We start from the raw sequence: 23,126 nt of genomic DNA, 5'->3' as shown, positions 1-23,126 counted from the left end.
TTTAATGATTTATTTATTTATTTTCTTTCAGGCTTTTATTTTGAAAACATATTTCCTGTAACGTTACGTACAAAACAGTTGACGCATTTGACGTTGTCTAGCACAGGAAGTTACTTCACTTGACAGCTTTCTTTAATCGACTTTCTTACTATGTTTGCCTTTTGTGATTGATATAAGAAAGTAGATATGTAATATATCTCAACATCTTCTAGTTGGACTGTTAGCATCAGGCTCGCTGAGAGCAGCGCTGTAGTTTGAGTGTGTTTGTGGAGGTGAAGGTGGAGATGTGTTCGATAGAGAAGGTGCTGGGCGACGCGCGAACGCTGCTGGAGCGGCTGAAGGAGCACGACACGGCCGCAGAGACTCTCATCGAGCAGTCGAGCGTCCTCAACCACAAGATCCACAGCATGAAGGAGGTTGGAAACACTCTCCCTGACAAGGCATGATATGAACACCCTACAGAGCACACATATGACCTCTTAAGTACGACGGCGTTTTAGTGCCGCGTTGAAAAAAAAAAATCTAAAATTGAAGTGAATGAAGTCGAAGTGAATGAAGTCGAAGTGTTTCCAGAATAAAGTCGTAACACTACGAGAATGAACTCGAAATACTACGAGAATAAAGTCGAAATATTACTAGAATAAAGTGCTGTCAAATAATTAATTGCAATTAATCACATCCAAAATATTTTTTTGTTTGTTAACATAATATATGAGTGTATAGTGTATATTTATTATGTATATATATATATATATATATATATATTTTTTTTTATATATATATATTAAATATATTTATGTATAATATAAATATAATAATATAAATATATAAATGTACATACATGTAAATATTTTCAAAATATATACTGTATGTATTTACATATCCTGTAACGTTACAAATGTATACATATTGCCAAATCAAGATACATTTAGTGACAAAACATCTTTCAACAGATTATTTTTCTTACTCCATTGACTACAATCTATCTTTCTTGTTTTTAACAAACTCACGTAATTTTGATCTAATTTTTGGAGAACTAGACTTATGTTCTTATTGTGTGTGTATGTGTGTGTGATTTTTGTTTTTTTATTATTATTAATTGATAATCAAATTTGTTATCAATTATTTTTAATCCCATAAAAACATATATAGATAGACACATAACGTGCAACCTGGATTAATTGATAATCAAATTATTTGTCGGTTTAGTTGTTTAAGTTCTATGTGATGCGTCTAATGACTAATGAAGAATAACCAGTTATCAACCATTATGAATTTCTGTTTTTCCTGTATGTAGAACATGGAGGAAAGCACAGAGTATCAGGAGCTGTCCAGATACAAACCTCACGTCCTGCTGACCCAGGAGAACACCCAAATCAAAGACCTCCAGCAGGAGAACAGAGGCAAGGCGGTGTGAGTTTCTTCAAAGTGTCTCGCATTTGTAGAATGAATCCCTGATTCGACTCTTTGTGCTGTTCACAGAGCTCTGCATCTCTCTGGAGGAGCACCAGTACGCCTTAGAGCTGATCATGGGCCGATACCGAAAACAGATGCTTCAGCTGATGATGGAAAAGAAAGAGATTGATGCCAAACCTGTGCTTAACCTTCACAAGGATCAAGCTAAGGTGCCAGCTAGACCTTTGCTTTCTTAATAAAATAGTTCATCCAGAAATGAGGATTTGTTGTAAATGTACTCACTCTCAGGCCATCAAGGATGTAGATGAGTTTGTTTCTTCATCAGAACAGCTTTGGAGAAATGTAGCATTCCATCGCTTGCTCACCAGTGGATCCTCTGCAGTGAATGGGTGCCGTCAGAATGAGAGTCTAAACAGTTGATTAAAAAAACACAATCCACAAATAATCCACACCTCTCCAGTCCATCAGTTAATATATTGTGAAAATCTTGAGTGTTTGTAAGAAACAAATCCATCATTACGGTGTTTTAACTTCAAATTGTCGCTTCTGGCAAATTAATTCATAATCCATAATAACGCTTCCTCCAGTGAAAAAGTGCATCCTTTGTTGTCCTCTCACATCAAAATTCACTCACATTTCTGTTTAAAATGGTTTTGGCCTGGTGCTTGATCTGTGCATATTTCTCTCCTGATTCAGACAAGATGACTTTTTAACTGAAGAAAGAAATATTTTGGATAGAGGCCTCGTATTTTAGATAGAAGCAACACTCAAGATTTTCACTTCACAATACATTAACTGGTGGACTGGAGTGATGTGGATTACTTATGGATTATTGTGATGGTTTTATCAGCTGTTTGGACTCTCATTCTGACGGCACCCATTCACTGCAGAGCATCCATTAGTGAGCAAGCAATATGATGCTGAATTGACCAAAGTCTGTTCCGATGAAGAACGAAACTCTACATGTTAACTCTACCTGTTCCTTTAGTTAGCCTTCCTTTAAGTTATTCTGAAACCAGGCAGGATGAAACCTAAAATAAGCCTTTATTCCAGGAGGTTCAAACCCAGTTGGAGCGGATCTGTGAAATGGGTCAAGTAATGCGTCGAGCTGTGCAGGTGGATGACCAGCGCTTCTGCTCTGTGAAAGAGCAATTGGCACAGCTTGAAGTAATGGCTTTATTTTAATACATCGGCTTAGAATATCTGTTTTTGTATGTTCATGTAACACATCTTATTGTTTATGCAGATTGAAAACAAGGAGCTCAGGGGACTGCTGTCCATCAGCAACATCTCTGTGAAGCCACAGAGAGAGGAGACAAACCCTGCTGAGACGGCAGCCCAGAGCCCTAAGAAACAAGAGCCCTAATAGAGGAAAATGTTACTTTAGATTTTGTATGTCGGGTGACCTGGCGTCCACTGACATCAGTATCTGTATCGGGATCTCTAGTGTTGATTTGGACTGTCCCGGCGGGGTTTAACTTCCTCCTGCCTGATGATGCACTTTCTGATGTGAGTTATTAATGATGGTAGTGTTTTTGTTCAGTAAAGATGCATCACCTCTTTAGTTTTTATTTTAATAATAGATGCTTAATAACTTAAGATAAATTTGGATTATAGATCAGTCCTGGCTCTATTTCTTGTTTGCATTTTCCAAAAAAATAAAACGTTTTTTAAAATTAGAATTTTGTCTTTTTGATTTAGCCTAAGCAGGATTATAGGTATTTTTAGCTCACATGATTAAATTGTGTTTGGAGTACATTGTATATTTGTGAAAACCGATTATTAACAGGCCTGTTAAATAATTTTCATCTCAGGAAAGCAATCATATGTACTGCAGTTGTTATTTTGTATAACACAATATGTAAAATAAAATACAGTTATTCATGTTTAAATGTGATAAGTTTTATGTTTTATCAGCAGGTTGATATTTATGTGATATATTTTAAAGCATGATATTAAATTTAAAAAAAAATTCTGAAACCTAGAATCCATCATACAGTGTGACATTTTATTTCAATAAATATGTATTAATATTCTATTTACATGTAAAATAAACTAAAGGGATATAATTTTTTATATAATTTGTAATACTTTAAGTGTCTGATTATTAATCTATAATTAATGTTTAATGAAACTTTCCAGTAATTATATTTTACCCTTACTATTCAAAAAATATTTAAAATTACTTACAGTATTTATATCTTTTGTGATACTTGAAATTATCATTATATTAAAGTTATGTTTACATTTAAAAAAATACTATTAAAACATTTTTCAGCGTTGGTTAGAAAGCTATAATTAATATGCTTGGATTTCAGTGTAGTATTGAACGATGCAAAATTCTATTAAATCTACTAAAAGCTCATTTTGGAGTTGGTACAGTTTATTTATACAGTAGTATATGTATTTGTTTGATTGCTAAATATTCTAGATTAGATTCAACTTTATTGTCATTGCACATGTAAGGTAAGGCAACGAAATGCAGTTAGCATCTTACCACAAGTGCCATAAGCAGTAAGTACGGAATATGCAGATCTACAATATGTTACAAATGTAAAATAAATTGATTCAAATGATTCGTGATCCCGCTCCGAACTCCCGAACTGACTCAAATGATTTGCGATCCCGCTCCGAACTCCCGAACTGACTCAAATGATTTGCGATCCGGCTCCGAACTCCCGAACTGATTCAAATGATTTGCGATCCCCAAACTGACTCAAATGATTTGCAAACCCGCTCCGAACTCCCGCACTGACTCAAATGATTCGCGATCCCGCTCCAAACTCCCAAACTGATTCAAATGATTCGCGATCCCGCTCCGAATTCCCGAACTGACTCAAATGATTCGCGAACCCGCTATGAACTCTCTAATTGATTCAAATGATCCGCGAAGCCGCTCCGAACTCCCGAACTGATTCAAATGATTTGCGATCCCCAAACTGACTCAAATGATTCGCGATCCTGCTCCGAACTCCCAAACTGACTCAAATGATTCGCGATCCCCATAACTGACTCAAATTATTCGCTATCGCGCTACGAACTCCCGAACTGATTCAAATGATGCGATCCCCAAACTGACTCAAATGATTTGCGAACCCACTTTGAACTGACCCGAACTGATTCAAATGTTCCCGCTCTGACATATATTCAGATATAAATGTAATTTTAAAAATAAATTAATAATTTTCGATTTTCAAATATTGCACCTGTCAAACATAGTCTATTAGCATGATATACAGATAGGTGTACTATGAACATGCTATAAAGATGGATTCTGTAAATCTGTATGTACACTATAAGCAGAAACTACATACACTTATACATAATCCATCTTTAGAGTATGTTCATAGTACACTTAGTATTTAAAATGTTAATTGTCCATAATACTGCCTTATCTGTATATTTATTGTACATTTGTAAATATGTGTGCGATTGTTTTTATTTAAAGCGCTGTGGGTAACCCGGTTTCTTTAGTAGTGCTATTTAAATAAACCAACCCCCACAAAAAAAAAAAAAAAAAAAAAATTGAAACGTATTTTGTATCCGTGCGTTGATCACTAGCATTATTTCTCCGCCTGTCCAGCAGATGGCGCTATTATGCAGCGCGTACACACTCCTCCACTGCCGGAGAAGGAAAGTATGACAGTTGTGCTACAGCCTTCAAGCCAAAGTCATCCGTTTCACCGCCGCCGTCCGCTGACATCATGTCTGAGAAAGAGCTCGGGCAAAAGTGGGACCGCTGCCTCGCAGACTGCGCTGTTAAATTCGGTAAGAATGCATTAGATGTAATAATCAGCTTTGATTAAGGGCACGTAGTCACGTATGTGTAGGACACTCGGGTCACTGATAAGACGCACACGCTGGGTTCGGCGCTAAACCTAGTGAACTCTCTACATAGACGACTGTAAATACCGTAGTGTTTTTAAAGAAGCTCGTAAGGCTTTGAGAACTATGGTATTATTGTGTGTTCTATTAAAAAGGTTAGGTGAATTATAGTTACTCCTAGGACCGTCTATGACTCATCTATGCAAGTCTTAGTATGAAGTAATTTCTTAAATCTATGTTTTTTGGACTGTTTTTCTACTATCAGAGCTGAGTAGATTACTTACAAATGATAATCCATTACTGCTTCCAAATTTCATGACAAATTATAGCTAGTAACGTTTTATGGTACTATATTTTAGGTACTATAATCAGACTAACTTGATGATTAAAATATAATCTTGAACCATATTAATATAAATATACAAAGAGTGTGCATTAAATATTATATTACATCAAGGTTTCCCTGTTTGAGTTTAATGAAAAGCAAAAGATTTATAAAATTACAAATAAGTAATTTTAAAATAACATCAATATAAAACACAAAGTAAAAAAAAATTAATATTGTTTACCTGCATTTCATGTGACAATTAATCAACGTCAGCGAACCGTTAACATGCAAATGTGATACATAGTTATTAAAAAAAAAAAAATATATATATATATATATATATATATATATATATATATATATATATATTTAAATCTCAGGGGTTTGTCAAGTAAATTAGATGAAAGAGGTTCATATTAAAAAAAAAAAGTTTGGGAATCCCTGAATTACATGTGAATAAGAATTTAAATAACCTACTGAGTGATAATTCAAATAGCAGTTAATGTGCTCATCAGTAGTTGATGCAATGTCGAAACACTTCTTAAAACTGAAATGATTTTTATAAATCAGTGGTTAAATGATGTCTGGCTGATCTTAGTCTGAATTTATGATCTAAATGTCTATATAAGCAGCAGGCTATTTTAGAAAGGGAAAAATAAAAAAAGAATAAGGGAGAATCAGTAAAAGATGAATAATGTATTGCTATTGGGGGAATAATATATTGCCTAAACATGTAATCAAAGTAGTTTTAGCCAGATACAATATGGGCATGCTGGGTAATTTTGTAATATAATGTTTTTGTCTAATAGGTACCGGTCTGGGTCTAGGAATTGTGTTCTCTGTTGTTTTCTTCAAGCGTAAGTATATTACATTATACCTAGTGTAAACCAGATTCATTAGAATGAGTCCTCATCTGTGCTAATGGGAAAATGTGTTTGTGCAGGCCGGACGTGGCCCATTGTGTTTGGGACAGGACTGGGTCTTGGCATGGCTTATTCTAACTGCCAGAATGACTTGAGGTCACATTATGTACTGCAGAGTAAAGTTGCTAAGGTTTGTGTTTTTATGGATTTCACGTGTCGTCTTGAACAAATCTCACTAAGCAGTTTGTCTGTGTGCTTGAAATATTTGTTTGCATTAGAGAGCTTGGGCTCATTTATAAAAACATGCATAGAATTATCCTAAATGTGAATGGATGAGAATATTTTAGACATTTTTAATGAAAATTTTATAAAACTTATATTCAAAAAATCTGTTTTCAATAAGAATAAGATACTACTATTCAACTTTTTGTTATTGTTTGAATTAGATTTTTATATTTTATGGTCTGTTTTTATCTTACAGTTTTTATATTTTTAATAATTGTCTTAATTTTGTTTGAATACATGTGTACAGCGCTGATGTTTTGACTATTAAATTATATAAAATTCAATAATTCTGGTTTGATTATTAATAATACATTATGTGTGTGTGTGTGTATACCGTATATATGTGTGTGTGTCTATATAGCTATTACATTTGAGTTAATTTACTACAATTATATAGAAAAAGAAAATTGGCCTTAGCAAAAAGCTGAAATAAAATAAACACTATTTTGTTTGTTAATCTTTATTTCAAGTCATTAATAGTTTTGTTTAAAAAATTTTTAGTTAATAAAGATAACACTGATAAAAATGTGCTTTTGCTCATCTATATATTCAATAATATTTAGTTATTCAAATGTTTGTTAAATTGTGACATTCTCATGCTTTTCCATATAAATTAGATTTGATTGGTTTGTTTCTTTTAACACAAGGTTATATGCATGGAAACTCTATGACTGAAGGCATTTAAAGATCATTTGAAAGGTTTCAAATTCTGACCTGTTTTCTCTTGTCTCTTTCAGGAGCAGTAGAGTCACATCAGTTATGGATTCTGTCATCTGCCTTGCTTTTCATACAGTATTCAAAGCCTGACACAACAGACTGGTTGTCTTTCTTTCTCCATAACATCCATCTTCTTGTACAGGACAGTCTGTTTATTTAATAAAATATATAAAAAATGAGCTTTTAAGTTTGCTAAGGATGATTTGAATGTGATTTATTTTTTTAAACTTTATAAAAAAAAATGTCCCTACAGTAACATGCATTCCAAAAATCATAGTCTTCTATTATAACCCCAGAGATAGCATCCCACGCTGTCATCTAGCTTCTGACACAGGCCAAGATGATATTTGGCAACCATGCTAAACTAGTGCACTTTGCTCAATGCAAAACATTTGCACAAACCTGCATTGTGTCCAGGGCAGTGTTGGCATCGTGACAGGTCTCCAATAGTGAAATTACAAGCATATCTTTTTTTTTTCATCTGGCATGCTTATGATTGCACTATTGTAATGTTGGTTTTTACGTAAAGGTAAAAGTACATATCAAAATAAGTTCTCATGCATGACCTTGTTCAGAACTAAGGCTTCAGGGAATTAATGCAGGCATGTTGGCTGTAATGATAATAAAACTATCATATTTTGCTTTTGTCAGATGTATACACAACTGTACAACCGTTTAGGAAGATCTTTACAGCTTTTTCCATCTTGGAATAAACTTTCATTTCAAAACCTTTTTTTTTTTTCTCAGTTCTAATGTGATCACTATTATCATTGTATAACCTGTATTGTAGTCTGTGTTTTGACAATCAACATAATTTTTTTTTTTGCTTGAGGTACCTAATATCAAAGTCACGATGAAGCACAGAAGAAAAAGTGTTCACGCACACACGAAATGTCTTGTTAAATTACATTTGAATCATTTGGTAGCAATCTTATAAAAACGTTTTTTTGTCATAAACCTTTTTTTAGATGTTAATTACTTGACTTAACCCTGAATGACAATTGGCTGTGAATGTGCATAAAGTCGCCATACTCAGACATGCTTTATGCCCAGCAGCAGAGTGTGGATCCCACAGACACCCTGAAGTGGACGATATGGGGATTAGGAGGGCGCAGGGAACAGCAAAGCCGCCAACACAGTTACCTCTAGTGTACTTGTCCGCTTCTTTTTACTCAATTACAGTTACACAATTACTGAATAAAAAACACTGAGCTCATCAAAATGCATTTAAAAAAGCAAACCGAGAGAAATGGACCAAGATAAGTTTGTTTTTTAATTCACTCGTCTAAAAATATCTATACAGTGGTCTTGCTCTTGTGACACTCCCTTTCTTTCTCTCACACTCTCTCGTACCGAAGCCCACCTCTCAGTTGCCCTCCCCCAAAGAGTGTCATCATGACACGTAGCTTTGAAATACTCTGACAGGCACAGAATTGCTCATACTGGCGCTAAGCGTTGACGAAGCCAGACTATTGACAAGGACATGTGTCATTTTATTGCTTTGCTCATCTCACGTTAACAAATGGAGGGATGGCAGCTGAATATACTTGCACTGGTGTGACTGAGGAACAGAGAGGGAGTGAAATCACCAACCTTGCCAGGGGAAAGATGGAAAGGATTACTCTAAACAGGACATCTTGATCTTTTTTGCACCACCTGAGGTGGTCTGCATCAGATTTCAGTGAGGTGACCCGCAGATCAACTGTTTCACATTCAGCATCACTCTCTCAATGCACTTGAAAAACGCTGGATGTGTGTTCGCTTCATCGAGACCACAGGAAGCGCACACAGTCCTATTCAACTCTCCGATGATGAGTGGCTCACCTATCCCTCGAGTAGAGGCAGGATCAGTTGTGGATGCCAGGAATGTTCCCAGGAGCTTCAATGACAGTGGTACTATCGGTGATGGCTGGAGCATTAGTGGCAGCGGTCCCTGGCTTCTCGCAGTCATGCTGTCCCTCATAATTCTGGTGACAGCTTGTGGGAACATTTTGTTGATTGCCTTGGTGTTCGCACATCGGTCGCTGCGCTGCACCTCCAATTGCTTCCTAGTGTCCCTCTTCCTGTCAGACTTGATGGTGGCTTTGGTCGTGATGCCCCCTGCTATGCTCAACGTGCTGTGTGGGACCTGGGTGCTGGCGCCCGGATTCTGCCCCGTCTGGCTTTGCTTCGACGTGATGTGCTGTAGTGCCTCCATTCTCAACTTGTGTGTTATCAGTCTGGACCGCTACCTCCTCATCATCTCTCCGTTGCGATACAAACAGCACATGACCCCGCCTCGTGCCTTGCTTTTGGTAGGTGGGGCTTGGGGGTTGGCAGCCCTCACGTCCTTTCTGCCAATAAAGATGGACTGGCACAGTCTTGGTCGCACACAAGACCTTTCCGAGAACAATCCAGCCAATGCCACAGTCTCGCAGTTGAGTTTCCTCTACCCCTCTTCGTATTTCCACCTTACCACGTCAGGGATGCTGTCCATGCAGTGCCGCCTGCGGGTGACTCTCCCTTTTGCCCTCGTGGCGACCTTTCTGACCTTCTTCTTGCCTTCTACAGCCATATGTTTTACTTACTGCCGGATCCTGTTGGCGGCCAGAAGACAGGCACGACAAGTGGAGGCTCTTACGCATCCTACTTACCCACATCATTCACCAGGCGAACCATCTCATCCTCTTTCTCCTGGTCATGCCATCCAGGATGGAGATGACTACAGCCATCAGGAGCCACCCGTGTTGCGGCAAGCTCTGGTGAGAATTTCTGAATCGGAGAAAACAGTGGGATAGGAATTCAATTCTTCAAGTAAAAGTCTTAGAATAGAGTTATAAGATTCAATTTCTGGTGAATGTATTGCTTTGTGTATTTGTAAAACTTATATTTTAAAACTTGCTGAGAACTCCCGACAAACTAAGAAACTTGGGAGTGCATGCATTCTTCAACTGTATTGGCCTCCTGTTCATTCATGTACCCACTGCCTATTAAAGTGAAGGCAGTGTGATCACTGACACACTCACACAGCATGTGTAGAGAATTCCCTGCATCTTAAACACAAAAAGAAAGCTGAAATATGTAGCGGAAAAGGAAAATTCAATTTGAAGGACTGGAACAGAAAGTAATGAGTGACAAGATGAGGGTGTCGGAGTGCCAATAAAGGCATTTGAAGATGAGGAAGGGCGAAATGGGAACTATAGAACTAGTCAGACCTTGTGAGGCACTCACTTTCAAGAGCTTTCATCTGAGAGAGGGAAAGACATAAATAATTACCCAAGGCCAAGGTAACATTACTACCCATCTCTCAGCGGGCGAATCACTGTGAAATCTCTATGAATATATTCTTTTCTTTCTCTCAGTTGTCGGTGAACAGTGAGCGCAGACTGGCACACAGGCAGAGGAAGAGAGCTCTGAAAGCCAGTCTTACCCTTGGAGTACTCCTGGGTCTCTTCTTCAGTGCCTGGCTTCCCTTTTTTATCACCAACATGGCACAGGTAAGTCCACAAAACAAAGATAAGAAGCATCCTTATTCATGTTGACTGCAAAACTCACTCATATTGAACCTTACCTTGATCTTAACAAGCATGTAACAAAAAAGGGGATGGGTGGCAAATTAATTATTTAATATGATAAACTGACAAAGATTCCTATTTTGTTGTGCAATTATTCTTTATCCTGCTCTCGAGCTTTCAACAATCCCGTCCCCCATCTGTGTCCTTCAATTTGCTTCTGGGCAAGCCTGTCTCTAGCCCTCCTTCACACACAATATGGTGTGTGAATAGCATCTCTATCTCCTAATTTCCCTTTCTTCATCCCTGGCATCCTGACATCCTCTTCCGACGAACCAGACATCTTTGACCTTTTCCACTTCTTTGATTTTGAGTCTCAGCTACATAATGCATTGATTTTGTGATCTAAGACCTTTTCTTTTGTACATTTAGGCGGTGTGTGAGTGCGTACCACCTTCCTTCTTCGATGCCATCACCTGGCTGGGCTACTGTAACAGCACCATGAACCCAATTATATACCCAATGTTCATGAGGGATTTCAAGAGGGCTTTGGCACGGCTTCTACCCTGCTGTTCTTCATCTCAAGCCCCTCGTAGGCCATCGTTGCCACTTTCCCTTTCTCTACGCAACTCAGGGGAGCCACAACTACCCACTGAACCCCCCTCCCTTGTGTCCGACCCGCCTCAACTACCAGCGACGGCTACAGACGCTGTTAACCTTCTCGATGCAGAACATGCTGGGATTAACCTGCCTCTGCTGCTGCCCAACCAGGTCGATACAGTAGACGACTGATACGCCAACTGAGACAACAAAAGAAGCGCAATATACTAGTGTTGTCAAAGTCGGTACTAAAAAAATTTAAATGTCACGGTAACAGGTTTCTTTAAGTACCGGTGGTACCGAGGACCCGGTAAAACCCTGGTTCTTGGCGCATACAGCACTATGACTTCCACGAAGCAGAAAACGCGGACGGAATCTCAAAATCCAGACATGAAAATGAATCTTACATTTTAATATGGACAGTCACGGAATTTGTCAAAGTTAGCATAAATTAATCAAATCTCCATATGGACCAGTATCTATAAAGGTTAAGCCATAAAAGTTAAGTTATTGAAATATGAATCCTGCATGTTCTGCGCGTCTCTGTGTGAATGAATGCATGGCAGAGACGTGCGGGTTTGTTTACTACACAGACTGAAGCACGGGACGCTAATAATAAAGTAATTTCAGCATCTGCCATCTCATTAAGGACATCAATACATAAATAACATCACCAGAACTGTTCTGAGACACTTCACAAGCATTTTACCGTTTCTTTTGAATAAAACCAGTGTCAAAATAAAAGTAGTGCGTCAAAATAAAAGTTAATTTTTACATAAAGGCGTTGTGCTAGAAATATTACTATTATTTAGTAGAATGTATGTGATACTGCTACTACTGTTGAAAAACAATAAAAATAAAAATAAATAAAATAAATCACACAATATTTCTTCCATGTTTTAATTTTAATAGCAAATCCCCTTTATTTACCAAAAAATTGAATGTTTAAATTCATTAATTAAAAGACAAATTAAATTTGGTTGAAACTTGTTTACTGTTTTTCATAATTATATTACTTGTAGAAAAACTTTAAACATATTTGTAAATAAGTATAAAGATTGGCATTGGTTTTATTTTTTATAAAAGTGCAGGGTTTTTTTTTTATTAGCATATTTTTGGTTTTTGCTTTGGTACCGAGAACCGTGGATTTTCACTGGCATCGGTACCGAATACTGAAATTTTGGTACCGTGACAACACTACAATATACTGTGGATGGCAAGATGTGTGACTTTATGAAATTTTCTTTTTTAAATACCATGCTAAAAAAAAAAATCAATGGCATAACTGTTAATGGAATGGTCAAGTTCTAAACTGGAAGGCTGCATCACTCCTCAAGGCAGACCACAGAGACTGTACATTTAGAACAGACTCCACATGCACCCTTTTTCATTCATTACCATAACAACCAAAACAACAGATGGATAAAGCAGACGAGAGCGAAAGAAATCTCACTAAAACCTCACACAATGTCAAGTGGGTTGTCTTTGGAACTATAATTCACATCTTCATTAAAAAGCAAACCACTTCTAATGAAGGGGGAAATGGTCGATACAAAATACTGACAGTTTTCACATAGCAGCTTATCACAAATTTTATTGAGCAGCGCTTAAAAAAAATCTATATTAATTAGAGATGACATCCACAAATAACTTATACAAGACAATATCAGAATGACAAAAAGACAAGGTTCCAGTTGATTCTAGCTTATATTGCTATGTTACATCCTGGGGGTGTCTAGATGGTAACACTTCTTCTACCAAAAGTCTTCGTGACATTCAAACACTGTGTTTATTTGAGTCCCCCAGCGACCCTACGCCTAACCCTCAATCCTGGTAGCTGAAAATGTGACTCTCAGGAGAATTTCTTGGAACAAGGTATACCATCTAGACCCGACCCATATTTTTTTGAATTGTGAATTATGGAAATGTCATGTGTACGTGTCACAGTATGTGTCACTTTAATTTTCTCTGTCCATTTTGCCTTCATCTTGAGATGGTTCAACATGGTTCTTGACTCTGAGAGCACATGGCAAATGCACGTTCCCATTGACGGGGGTCAGGGATGCCATCACATTCACTGATGGAGTCCAGTGTTTCTTGTCTTTGTTTACATTTGTCTCTGTGGTGTCTGAGGTATCATTGTTTGAAATGTCCATGGATGGTTCCCCTTGACTCTGCTTTGGCCAGCTGATTCTGGAGTGCCTGTTTTTTTCCTGATATAAATGTACCAGCTGTAGTTTGCCAGCTTCTTCCCTTTTTCCCTGTCCTTTTACCTAAGAGGTGGACTAAATATACCCAGTATACATAAAGCAAGTGGAAAAGACTTTACATTCCCTAACAATTTTACAGTGCTTGCAGTGCATTTTTATATATTGATATCTTCATTCAAATTTTAATGGTGCTTGCAAGGCTTTCAGAAAAATCAAGCTTTGGTGCATAACTCAGGCATGCATTATACCTCAAACTGTGCAATGTATGTAAGTACATGTTAAGCTATCAAATGTACATTTTTTCATGCCCTGGTGGATGATTAAAAGTGGTGAAAAACTCCCACAGACTTATATTATAAACAGAAAGGCCTGAAACAACATACAGAGAATAGGCTAGAATCTTTTGATTCAGGCCAGTAACTGTGCGTTCACACCGCCGGCGTCGAGAGCGTCAAAAATCGCTCTTGCCGCTCTGCTCACGACGCTGCAGAAAGATTCGTGAGCGCTCAGACGCTCTGACGTAGATCGAATGCTTATTTTGAATTTAAAGCGGCCGCAAAGCAAACAGCATGTTGATCTCGTGCAGACTAACCACAAGGAGGGTAAAGTTATAAGTTAACCTCATTAAATATTGTTGTGGACTAAATATTAAGATCCTTTACTTAAAATGAACAATCTCAGACACCTTGGTCCACGTATCACTTTTAATCTATTTTTTATGTCCCTGTACGTAAACAGGGACACATCATAGATTATTGCAAACGCGAAACAGCAATAATCAACCTGTCCTCCATTGTGCTTGGGAACTAATGGTCGGAGCTGCGTTCTCTGGAATCCTCTCAAGCGGTGGACTTCTACGTTCCGATTGGTTGCTGCCCAACCGCGTCATAGATCATTACCATAAAGTTGCCCTGATTTCAACTCTCCTCGACGCTCTCAACGGCCAAGTCGCGCCGCGCCGCTCCTCGCCGCTGCTCGACGCCGGCTCACATTGAAAATGAATGACTTCCGGCCACTTTGACGCTCTCGACGCTGGCGGTGTGAACGCACAGTAAGTAACCACCTAGCAACCATGCAGAATACCCTAGCAACAGACTAAAAGAACACCATAACAATGTTTTGCACAGGCAAAGACCAGTGTGAAATATACATAAGGTAAGATGCCATATTAAATTTTGAACAAATAAAAATATAGAATACACAGTCTTTTCAAGGGGTTGTAATGTTTTTAACTTGGCTGACTGATTTAATTTATTTTCACTATAGCTGCTTTGACATGGCAACATCACATTACGTGACATCTGCTAAGTTTTTAAATGAATATTGAGATTAAAGTGTCTCTGAAAAAACCTAAACCTACCGGTAATTCAAACCTAAAACTGAAACACTATTCTCTTACAAGCACTGGTATTTATTTCAGGAAATGCTAATTTAGTTGCTCATTAACATTTCTTCACATGCCAAACGAAGGTGCAATTCTTCACATGCCTCACATTGCAGTCGCATAACCAGGGTTCTTGAACTGATTAACTTGCCATATCTCCCAATGATTTATCTAAGTGATATAATTGAGCATTGCATTAAAATTATTTTACTGCTTTCACGAAAAAAGCATGTCATGATTAAAAAATACAATGCATTTCTTTATTTGTTCTGGATTAAGGCAGATGTGATGTAACCTGTGTTCTGTGTCTGTGAGTTAAGGAACATCTCAGATCCAGTCCTTTGTTTACAATATGTCACATCGATGACTGGCATGAGGTTTCTGTTGAGATGTAAAGACTTGCTCAGTGTATTGGTATGAAAGGATCACTTTAAGGTCAACTGTCTTGATTTTTATTAAAAAAAAAAATAATACATTTGTGCATTGCATAAAATAACACCCTTTTAGGTAATTTTTCTTTTTTATTTTAATTAGGTAACAGCACTTAATTTAAGGTCGCCACTCGAATATAAATGAGCAATTTCCTGTGACAGTAATTACAGTAATTGTACTCTTTTGTGGGTGACAATATAACAATACCCTTTCTTTTCACATCAGGGGGTGTTCTATAATAACCATTAGATAATTTTGTCCAAAAAAGTAACTTTAGATGACCTCAAATCTCATCCAACTTGAAGGAAATTAAACGTTGACTGTGATAATACAACATTGTGCCACTGTGTTGAATGCGTTTACTTTTGCAGTCAGAAAACTGAATCTGAATGTAAATGCATCTCACAAACACAGAAAACAATAATAAAGAACAACATCTAATCGAGAACATCAGGAACTTCATACTCACCGCATACATGCGTTTGCTCACCACTGATGACAGATCAACATTTATTATTTCCGGACTTGCGAACTGATTGGCTGGAGCCCAGCGACAGGCAGTTGGACAGATGAACATCTTTACAGGAATCCAAGAAGCCAATCCCCTCTAAAACAATAAAAACAAAAGGAAACTTTCAATTAGAATTAACAATAGTTAATACAAATGATTAAACATAGTAAACTAAATCATAATCTCCAGATTTGTCTCCAGTTAACAGTGACTTTGTTACTTTTTAATAAATGAGTAAATTGTCAAATCTAAATCTTAATCCGGTGGCCAAAAATTCAATTCGATAAATGTGTTATTTAAATTTGACTGAAGACTGGAGTAATGATGCTGAAAATTCAGCTTTCCATTTAAGGAATGAATAACAATTTAAAATATTTTAAAATAGAAATCTCTTTGAAAGAAAAAAAGTGTTATATCATTTCACTTTTACTGAGCATAAAAAACTTCTTCCAAAAATATTGTAAAAAATCTTACCCGGCCTAAAAGTTTGAACAATAGTGTAAAACAGAAAAAAGAAAGAGTTAAATTAACCGTTAAAGGCTTTGAACATAACCCTTGACCCTTAGCAGGAATAACATTACAGTTTTTCTCGACTGCTTAACTACTGTATAAGCAGGCTTTAAAACAAAAATCTTTTCAGAAAGCACACCCATTTTGCTGAACTATAATCACTATTCCCCTGCTTTAACACATGATTCAGATTTGGTGAACTCTTACTGCAAAACTCTACACACAAATCCCTACATTTCCCAGTGCTTACACCATGTGGTCATTTAGAAAGCACTAGCATTCAATATTGTTCACTCAAGTCAGCATAGCTTGAGCTCAATTAGCACACAGATGCCCACGTAGAAACACTAAGAGTCAAAATGTATCAAACATCAGTCAGAAACTTTAATAGATAGATAAAAGAGCCCAATTCAGTTCATTCAGTGGAACAATGGATCCACAGAGATGTGATTGAAAAGGTCGAGGACATCAGAGAGGAGGAAGAGCAGTAAGGAGTGGAGTAAGAGGTGAAGGATGAGGATGAGGGGCAAAGAGACAAGGAGTCTTAGATGAAATTTGTTCCACTAGTTGACCATGTCCTTGTCCATGGTATGACTATTAGGGAGGCTGGGCAATGAGTTCAGCCAAACTTAAGTTGCTTCACTTTCGCCTAGATCATAGAAACATTCAGGTAGGGGTACTCTACTGTAACTTTTGAGAGCTGTATTCTGTTACAACACATGCATCAAATTGCCTTAAATACAGATACTTTTGTAAAATCAAGTACTTTTGTAAAATCAGTACTTCTATTAGTGTAGGACACAGAGACGATGGGATGGAAGAAGACTGACTAGACATCACAGTTGATGTGTGATGGGTGGATCGGTCATGCAAGAGGATTTTACCCTCGCTGCCTGGCTAGGGCCAGTATAGCCTGTGATGTCTGTCCCAGACCAAAGGTGTGATGCTGGGGCAGAATAGTTTTTGTTGTTGTTTGGTTTATTGTACTGTGCAGTACATTAAGGAATAGAAAATGTGGAAATGTATACACGTGTGTTCATCATGTGAAATGTTCCTTGAGTGGGAGAACCACAAGCAACAACTTATTACTGGTTTTGTTTTTAGTTTTTGTAGTACTGTTTTGAATTTACTGTATCTCACCAGTGTGTAAGACTTTGTTGTAGTGTGTGTGTGTGTGTGTTTTCGAGGGCTTGTGTGTGATGTCTGAGGGCATAGTTTGGATTTTCAGCAAGAGTGAATGGTTTTGAGTGTAGAACTTCATTTTGACCTGAAAAGAGGATATTTGGGTAATTGGGTGAGATGTTGTGGATTTGTGTTTACTGTTTTAAGAATATGAAGCATAGTTTCAAGAAATGTGTTTAAGTAATCGAGAAACACTGTAATAGTGTCTTACTTGTAATATCCATTACCGATCTTCCCAGACACTGCCCTTGACAGTCGCTGCCATGCTTTCTCCAATCCGTCCACGGGGCCCTCAGCAACACACCTTCACGACCTGCCCGATAATAAGAGACAAAAGTCCTTCAATCGGCTCTGTGCCATCAGATTCTCATTTGCATCCTCACACCTCTCAGATTCCATCTTTCATTACGATGACAAAGAGAACACGACTCAATCTGGCGTGCAGGAAATTTGGCCATGTCCAGCTCTCTCATGTGGACACTTCTTGAGGTCTTAAGACAAAAGGATGTTCTCTCATTATCAGCGACTCGTTAATATGAATAAAAAGTGTATCTTGATCATTCGCGAGCTCTTCTAGACAGAAGTAGATGAGACGAGCTACAAGGCTAAAGCCATTTAGATTGACAGGCCGCTTTCCCTGCAGATTATTATACTCACAGTTGAAAGGAATATTCTGGGTTAATTTTACATGGATGATTAACTCCAACTGTATCATGTTTAATATAAGGCCTAACTACACTCTACTAAACGTCCACTTTTTTAACAAATAAGAGGCTTGAAACTGCAAACGTGTGATGAACCTTTACTGGACTGAAGCAACTTTGGTTTACTTAATTATCTATTCTTTGTTTTTCTGAATAATCATGTTGGTGTAACACATGAACATTTATTTGTCCATTTCTCAGTGCATTATATGTTTTGAAACTACATTGCTTTGAAAATGAAACATTTAAAGGGGGGGTGAAATGCTCGTTTTCACTCAATATCCTGTTAAACTTGAGTACCTATAGAGTAGTACTGCATCCTTCATATCTCCAAAAAGTCTTTAGTTTTATTATATTCATAAGAGAAAGATAGTCTGCACCGATTTTACCCGGAAAAACACGACCGACTGGAGGCATGACATGTGGGCGGAGCTAAAGAATCACGAGCGATGAATGAAATAGCATTTCACCCCTCCCCCTTTAAATACCATCTTACCAAGACCTTTTATTGAAAGATATATAGTAAAAATTTATATTCATATGCATTTTATGTAATTAGTCTGTAATGAAAATAGGAATTTCATTTGACATTTTGGCCATATAAATATCATCAACTGATTCAAATTGCATATTTTTGCTCAGTTTGGGCCAGAGGTCCTTCTCCTCAGGTATGACCCACAGATACTGTCTTTCGAGCTTGTATGTGACCTGTAACATTTTTCGGATGAGTCATTTCAAGCCGCATTGAACTGAAGTGGTCAAAGACTAAGGAGAATCTTGAAGAAGTCGATGTCTTGCATGACTGTGCTTGCCTCCCGAGCACCTGTGCGAGGTGTTTTCCCACCTCTGCTGATCGGCTCAGGCACACTCCCCAGGGGTTATCGATCACACTGACCACAGCCAGCAGAGACGCAAGCCAAGCAATGCATGGCAGTTTAAATCTTTCATGATGCTACAATTATTAAAGTGCATTTACAAGGAACTTTGCAAAAGGGTATAAAATAGGGACAGAACAATTAAGTAATATGTTGCTCAAGGGGACAAACAAAATACTATATGAGCTGTTTTATTTTCTATTGTAATCCTGTTATCAAAATACAGTTTAAGCCTGTCAATCAATATTCAATAGCCAAATGTACATACATGAACATCTATTGATAGATAGCGTGGGAGAGGTTAAAAGTAACAGCCACTCAGCAAAACATGAGAAATTCCAGCACTGGATCATCATTCATTATAACACATGTGAATAAATTCATTAGCTCAAGCTCAACAATTAAGAGAAACGTACTCCGTATTCGACAGATCTCTACTGAGACGACTGTCAAAAATGCCCCAATTTAGACTAGATTTAAGATAAAGGGCATAACTACGACTGCACAGTTCAACACTTACATAAGAAAAAGCAAAAGAGACTTTTTATAGCTTAACAGCATTAGCATAGTAAAGCAGACATAGTGTGTATTTGAGCACTAACAAGCCCATCCCATAATGAGTCCAGAATAGAGCCCAGGTCCAATAAATAACGCCAATGCCATTTCAGACACCACTGCTCGCCACACGCTCCTATACTGGACCAGGGAGCCTGAAACAAACCGCCAATCTGAACCTTAATGTCAAGAATATTTCATGGGTACTTTGGGCTTATTACATTAAAGGAATATTTCACCCAAGAACATCTGCTGAATATGCACTCAAACCTCAGGCCGTCTAAAATGTAGATGAGTTTGCTGCAGATGAAGATGCTTGCCAGAACTCATCGGAAGAAACTGAAATTGAAAACCAACCGCTTGTTCATTTTATGGCCTGAGTAAAATGAGTTAATTCATTTAGGTTTCCTCATGCATAAAAACATACATTCCTCATATATATAAAAAATGAACATAAACATAGAGAGGAAACAGAAACTTGATTTGCAAACAGAAATAAAGAGAGGCAAGCGCACAGATAAACTGCATTTGAAGAAACACCAAGCAACTCAATAACCTTGAGCTCAATTCACTCTGAATGACAGCTGATGATCTGCTCTGAAAGCAGGCTTTTATACAATTCTACTCAAACCAGCAAACGGACTGTAACTTCATCATCATTTTCATTCAGCACAACTATCAGTCCTGTAATGCAGCCTAATGATTCAACATGAAACATGCATGAAATTATATAAATCAGGAACACTGCATTAAAGTCGTGTAAATCCAATAAATAAAGACTGCAATTAGCCATTCAAGGTTTACAGCAATTTTAGCATGAACACAAAAGTTCAATAAATAATTCATGTGATAATAACAATTCAATTCATATCAATAAACTTGAATTGAATTGATAATAACAGACTGGTTGTTATTATTGTTTTTTTTCAGTAGTGGTGACAAATCGATTAATTGCATCCAAAATAAAAGTTTGTGTTTACATAATATATGTCTGTGTGCTGTGCATATTTATATGAACATGTATAAATACACACACATACATGTATAAATGTTAATATTTACATGTGTATTTATTCATAATTATGTATGATTTACATTATATATAAATATATAGATTTCATATAATTCATAAATAGATGCACGTGTGTGTGTGTGTGTATTAAATAAAGAATATAATAATAATAATAATAAAATCACAAATCAAACACCCTGATGTATTACTGTAATTAAATACGTAAAATATAAATAATAAATATATATTTATTAAAATATTCAAATAATAACACTATTAGTAATAAGTCACAAATAAAATATCTTACAGTATACTTTATGGTAGTTAAATTGTTTAAATATAAATTACAGACATATTTATTATAAATAAATTAACCAAATGCATTACAGTAACGAAAACATGTTTTTCAATGTTCTAAAAAATGAAAATCAAAAAAAAAAAGAAAAAAAAAAAAAAAAGAAGGACTTAATTTTCTTAAATTAATTTTTACAAATAAACAAACAAACATATAAGCTTTACGCATGTTCTATTGACTTTTCACTGACATTCACCTTGCTGAGACCAATGTAGCTTAAAACGTACGTTCAAGGCATTAGACTCACCTGTTCCTCCTCCCACAGCCACAATTCATGACCTCTCTCTATCTTCTGCCTTCTTGAAGACTCTTCTCTGTTGAGAGATAGTCAATTTGATTCATAACATGCTCAATGCAGCTGATGAAAGCTCAGAGGTCTTGTTCATTGTCAACTGATTTCTATTAAAAACTAAAACTAAAATGAATGTGCTGAACTGAAAGGAAAAACCTTGACCTAGACTGCATATATACAAAACCCTCAAGGCTGTGCACGGTCCAAAAAAAATAAAAAAAACAGACAGATATCAGCAAACAGATTCCGGTCTGTTCCTCATGACAACATTTTCACAGCACTTTCACTGATTTCACTTTGATACTGATTGTGCCCCTTTATTGACTTTTCTTTGTGAATCTGCAGATGGCTCTACGTGGGCTTTGTGGAAACAATCTCTAGGAAATGATCCATCCTACAGCAAAACCAGTGTGTGTTTTAAATGCTGAGATCCCCCCAAAATCCCACAAAGGAGTTCTCCAGCTCCAGCTGCTGTTAGGTCACACGCAGCAGACAGCTGACATGCCGGATCACTCCAGCCCTGGCATCACAATGTCCTACATGAGAAAAATTTAAAAAATGATAACATGGAGAATAAGACTGGAGGCAGAATTACCAATCTCGCACAAAATTTGTAGTTACATTTACATTTAATCATTTAGCAGACGCTTTTATCCAAAGCGACTTACAAATGAGAACAATAGAAGCAGTCAGGTCAACAAGAGAACAACAACAGAATACAAGTGCCATGACAAGTCTCAGTTAGTCTAGTATAGAACGCATAGCCAGGTGTATATAATTTTTGGGAGCACAGAAGATCTTCTTGGAGCACAGAAGATCTTGGTCAGATAAAGATTTATTAAGGAAAGTTTCTGTCAAACAAATGAATTGTACTGTAGTGCCAGCTGTAAAAAAAAGCCTCTGCTGAGCAGCAAACTGTGTTTCAGTCACTGCTAACCAAACCTCACAAACAGAAGCATGCACAGCTGGCATTTCAATATAGGTCAATTGTTTGACTTTGTTTGGCCTGTAACTATAAAATGACTAAATGCAAAATAAAAAAAAAATGTACAAAGTTCCTGTGAAGAATGTTCAATATCAGATACACAGACTTTGCCACATCAAACCTAGTCCTCCACATTTCCATTGCATGCTTATTACAGGGGACAAAGTAGAAAAAGCTTCTGACATTGTTCAAACAAAATAACATTCTACTTTGCATAAACACGCGACACTTCATGACACTACAAACATGATGCGAAATATGCTTTAATTACACTGCATATGTAGTACTAATTGGTCTCGAGATCATATAAAGTCCCTGAAAATACATTGAAAATGCACTGCTAAAGATGCGGTGTGTTATAATGCAAGAAAAAATGTCCCTTGTTTAACCAAAACTTAAAGGGTTAGTTCACCCGAATGAAAATTCATCCATCTACTCACCCTCGAAGCATTCTAGGCGTATCAGACTTTCTTCTTTCAGAATAATCAAACTGTAGCTATATTAAATATTGTTCTTGTTCTTCCAAGCCTATCAATTTAGGTAAGTGGTGTTTGTTAACAGTTCAGAAGACATTAAATAAAGTGCGTGCATCTG

At 37.0% G+C, this 23,126-nt stretch overlaps 3 protein-coding genes and 1 long non-coding RNA gene across 5 annotated transcripts; 3 read left to right on the top strand and 1 right to left on the bottom strand.

Annotated features, from left to right (window-relative positions):
* Positions 1–73: 73 nt before the first annotated feature.
* On the top strand, positions 74–3,308 carry LOC113065641 (suppressor of IKBKE 1-like). Of its 2 annotated transcripts, none has more exons than XM_026237073.1 (5): positions 74–440; positions 1,298–1,403; positions 1,483–1,625; positions 2,470–2,583; positions 2,663–3,308. In XM_026237073.1, the coding sequence occupies exons 1-5, from the start codon at positions 285–287 to the stop codon at positions 2,780–2,782; spliced, it is 639 nt and encodes a 212-aa protein (XP_026092858.1). In that variant the 5' UTR covers positions 74–284; the 3' UTR covers positions 2,783–3,308. The 2 variants fall into 2 exon arrangements, with proteins under 2 accessions (XP_026092858.1, XP_026092860.1); XM_026237075.1 differs by having other exon boundaries at positions 74–416; positions 2,663–2,828.
* A 1,708-nt stretch (positions 3,309–5,016) lies between these two features.
* LOC113065640 (MICOS complex subunit MIC10-like) lies at positions 5,017–7,654 on the top strand. Its single transcript, XM_026237072.1, has 4 exons — positions 5,017–5,184; positions 6,379–6,426; positions 6,513–6,622; positions 7,455–7,654. The coding sequence occupies exons 1-4, from the start codon at positions 5,121–5,123 to the stop codon at positions 7,461–7,463; spliced, it is 231 nt and encodes a 76-aa protein (XP_026092857.1). The 5' UTR covers positions 5,017–5,120; the 3' UTR covers positions 7,464–7,654.
* Positions 7,655–7,890: 236 nt separating this feature from the next.
* On the top strand, positions 7,891–12,210 carry LOC113065639 (5-hydroxytryptamine receptor 6-like). The gene is made up of 3 exons (XM_026237071.1): positions 7,891–10,175; positions 10,776–10,910; positions 11,358–12,210. Exons 1-3 carry the CDS (start codon positions 9,165–9,167, stop codon positions 11,715–11,717), a joined length of 1,506 nt encoding a protein of 501 aa, XP_026092856.1. The 5' UTR covers positions 7,891–9,164; the 3' UTR covers positions 11,718–12,210.
* Positions 12,211–14,776: 2,566 nt separating this feature from the next.
* On the bottom strand, positions 14,777–21,738 carry LOC113065352 (uncharacterized). The gene is made up of 4 exons (XR_003278995.1): positions 21,503–21,738; positions 17,966–18,067; positions 16,021–16,158; positions 14,777–15,500 (listed from the first exon to the last, which is right to left on the bottom strand). It is a non-coding gene; the product is annotated as an uncharacterized LOC113065352 (long non-coding RNA).
* Positions 21,739–23,126: the final 1,388 nt, after the last annotated feature.

Source organism: Carassius auratus, chromosome 48, assembly GCF_003368295.1.
Source record: "Carassius auratus strain Wakin chromosome 48, ASM336829v1, whole genome shotgun sequence".
Taxonomy (NCBI): domain Eukaryota; kingdom Metazoa; phylum Chordata; class Actinopteri; order Cypriniformes; family Cyprinidae; genus Carassius; species Carassius auratus.
Note: the sequence above shows the minus strand (reverse complement) of the source record. Positions and strands in the feature narration are given on the sequence as shown.

Bases quoted from the DNA above. Each gene is read 5' to 3' on its own strand.
- LOC113065641 (XM_026237073.1), top strand. From the start codon at position 285: ATGTGTTCGATAGAGAAGGTGCTGGGCGACGCGCGAACGCTGCTGGAG. The intron at 441-1,297 runs GCATGATATGAA...TCCTGTATGTAG, and splicing joins GAAACACTCTCCCTGACAAG to AACATGGAGGAAAGCACAGA. The intron at 2,584-2,662 runs GTAATGGCTTTA...TTGTTTATGCAG, and splicing joins AGCAATTGGCACAGCTTGAA to ATTGAAAACAAGGAGCTCAG.
- LOC113065640 (XM_026237072.1), top strand. From the start codon at position 5,121: ATGTCTGAGAAAGAGCTCGGGCAAAAGTGGGACCGCTGCCTCGCAGAC. The intron at 5,185-6,378 runs GTAAGAATGCAT...TTTGTCTAATAG, and splicing joins AGACTGCGCTGTTAAATTCG to GTACCGGTCTGGGTCTAGGA. The intron at 6,427-6,512 runs GTAAGTATATTA...GTGTTTGTGCAG, and splicing joins CTCTGTTGTTTTCTTCAAGC to GCCGGACGTGGCCCATTGTG.
- LOC113065639 (XM_026237071.1), top strand. From the start codon at position 9,165: ATGCACTTGAAAAACGCTGGATGTGTGTTCGCTTCATCGAGACCACAG. The intron at 10,176-10,775 runs GTGAGAATTTCT...TCTTTCTCTCAG, and splicing joins CCGTGTTGCGGCAAGCTCTG to TTGTCGGTGAACAGTGAGCG. The intron at 10,911-11,357 runs GTAAGTCCACAA...TTGTACATTTAG, and splicing joins TTATCACCAACATGGCACAG to GCGGTGTGTGAGTGCGTACC.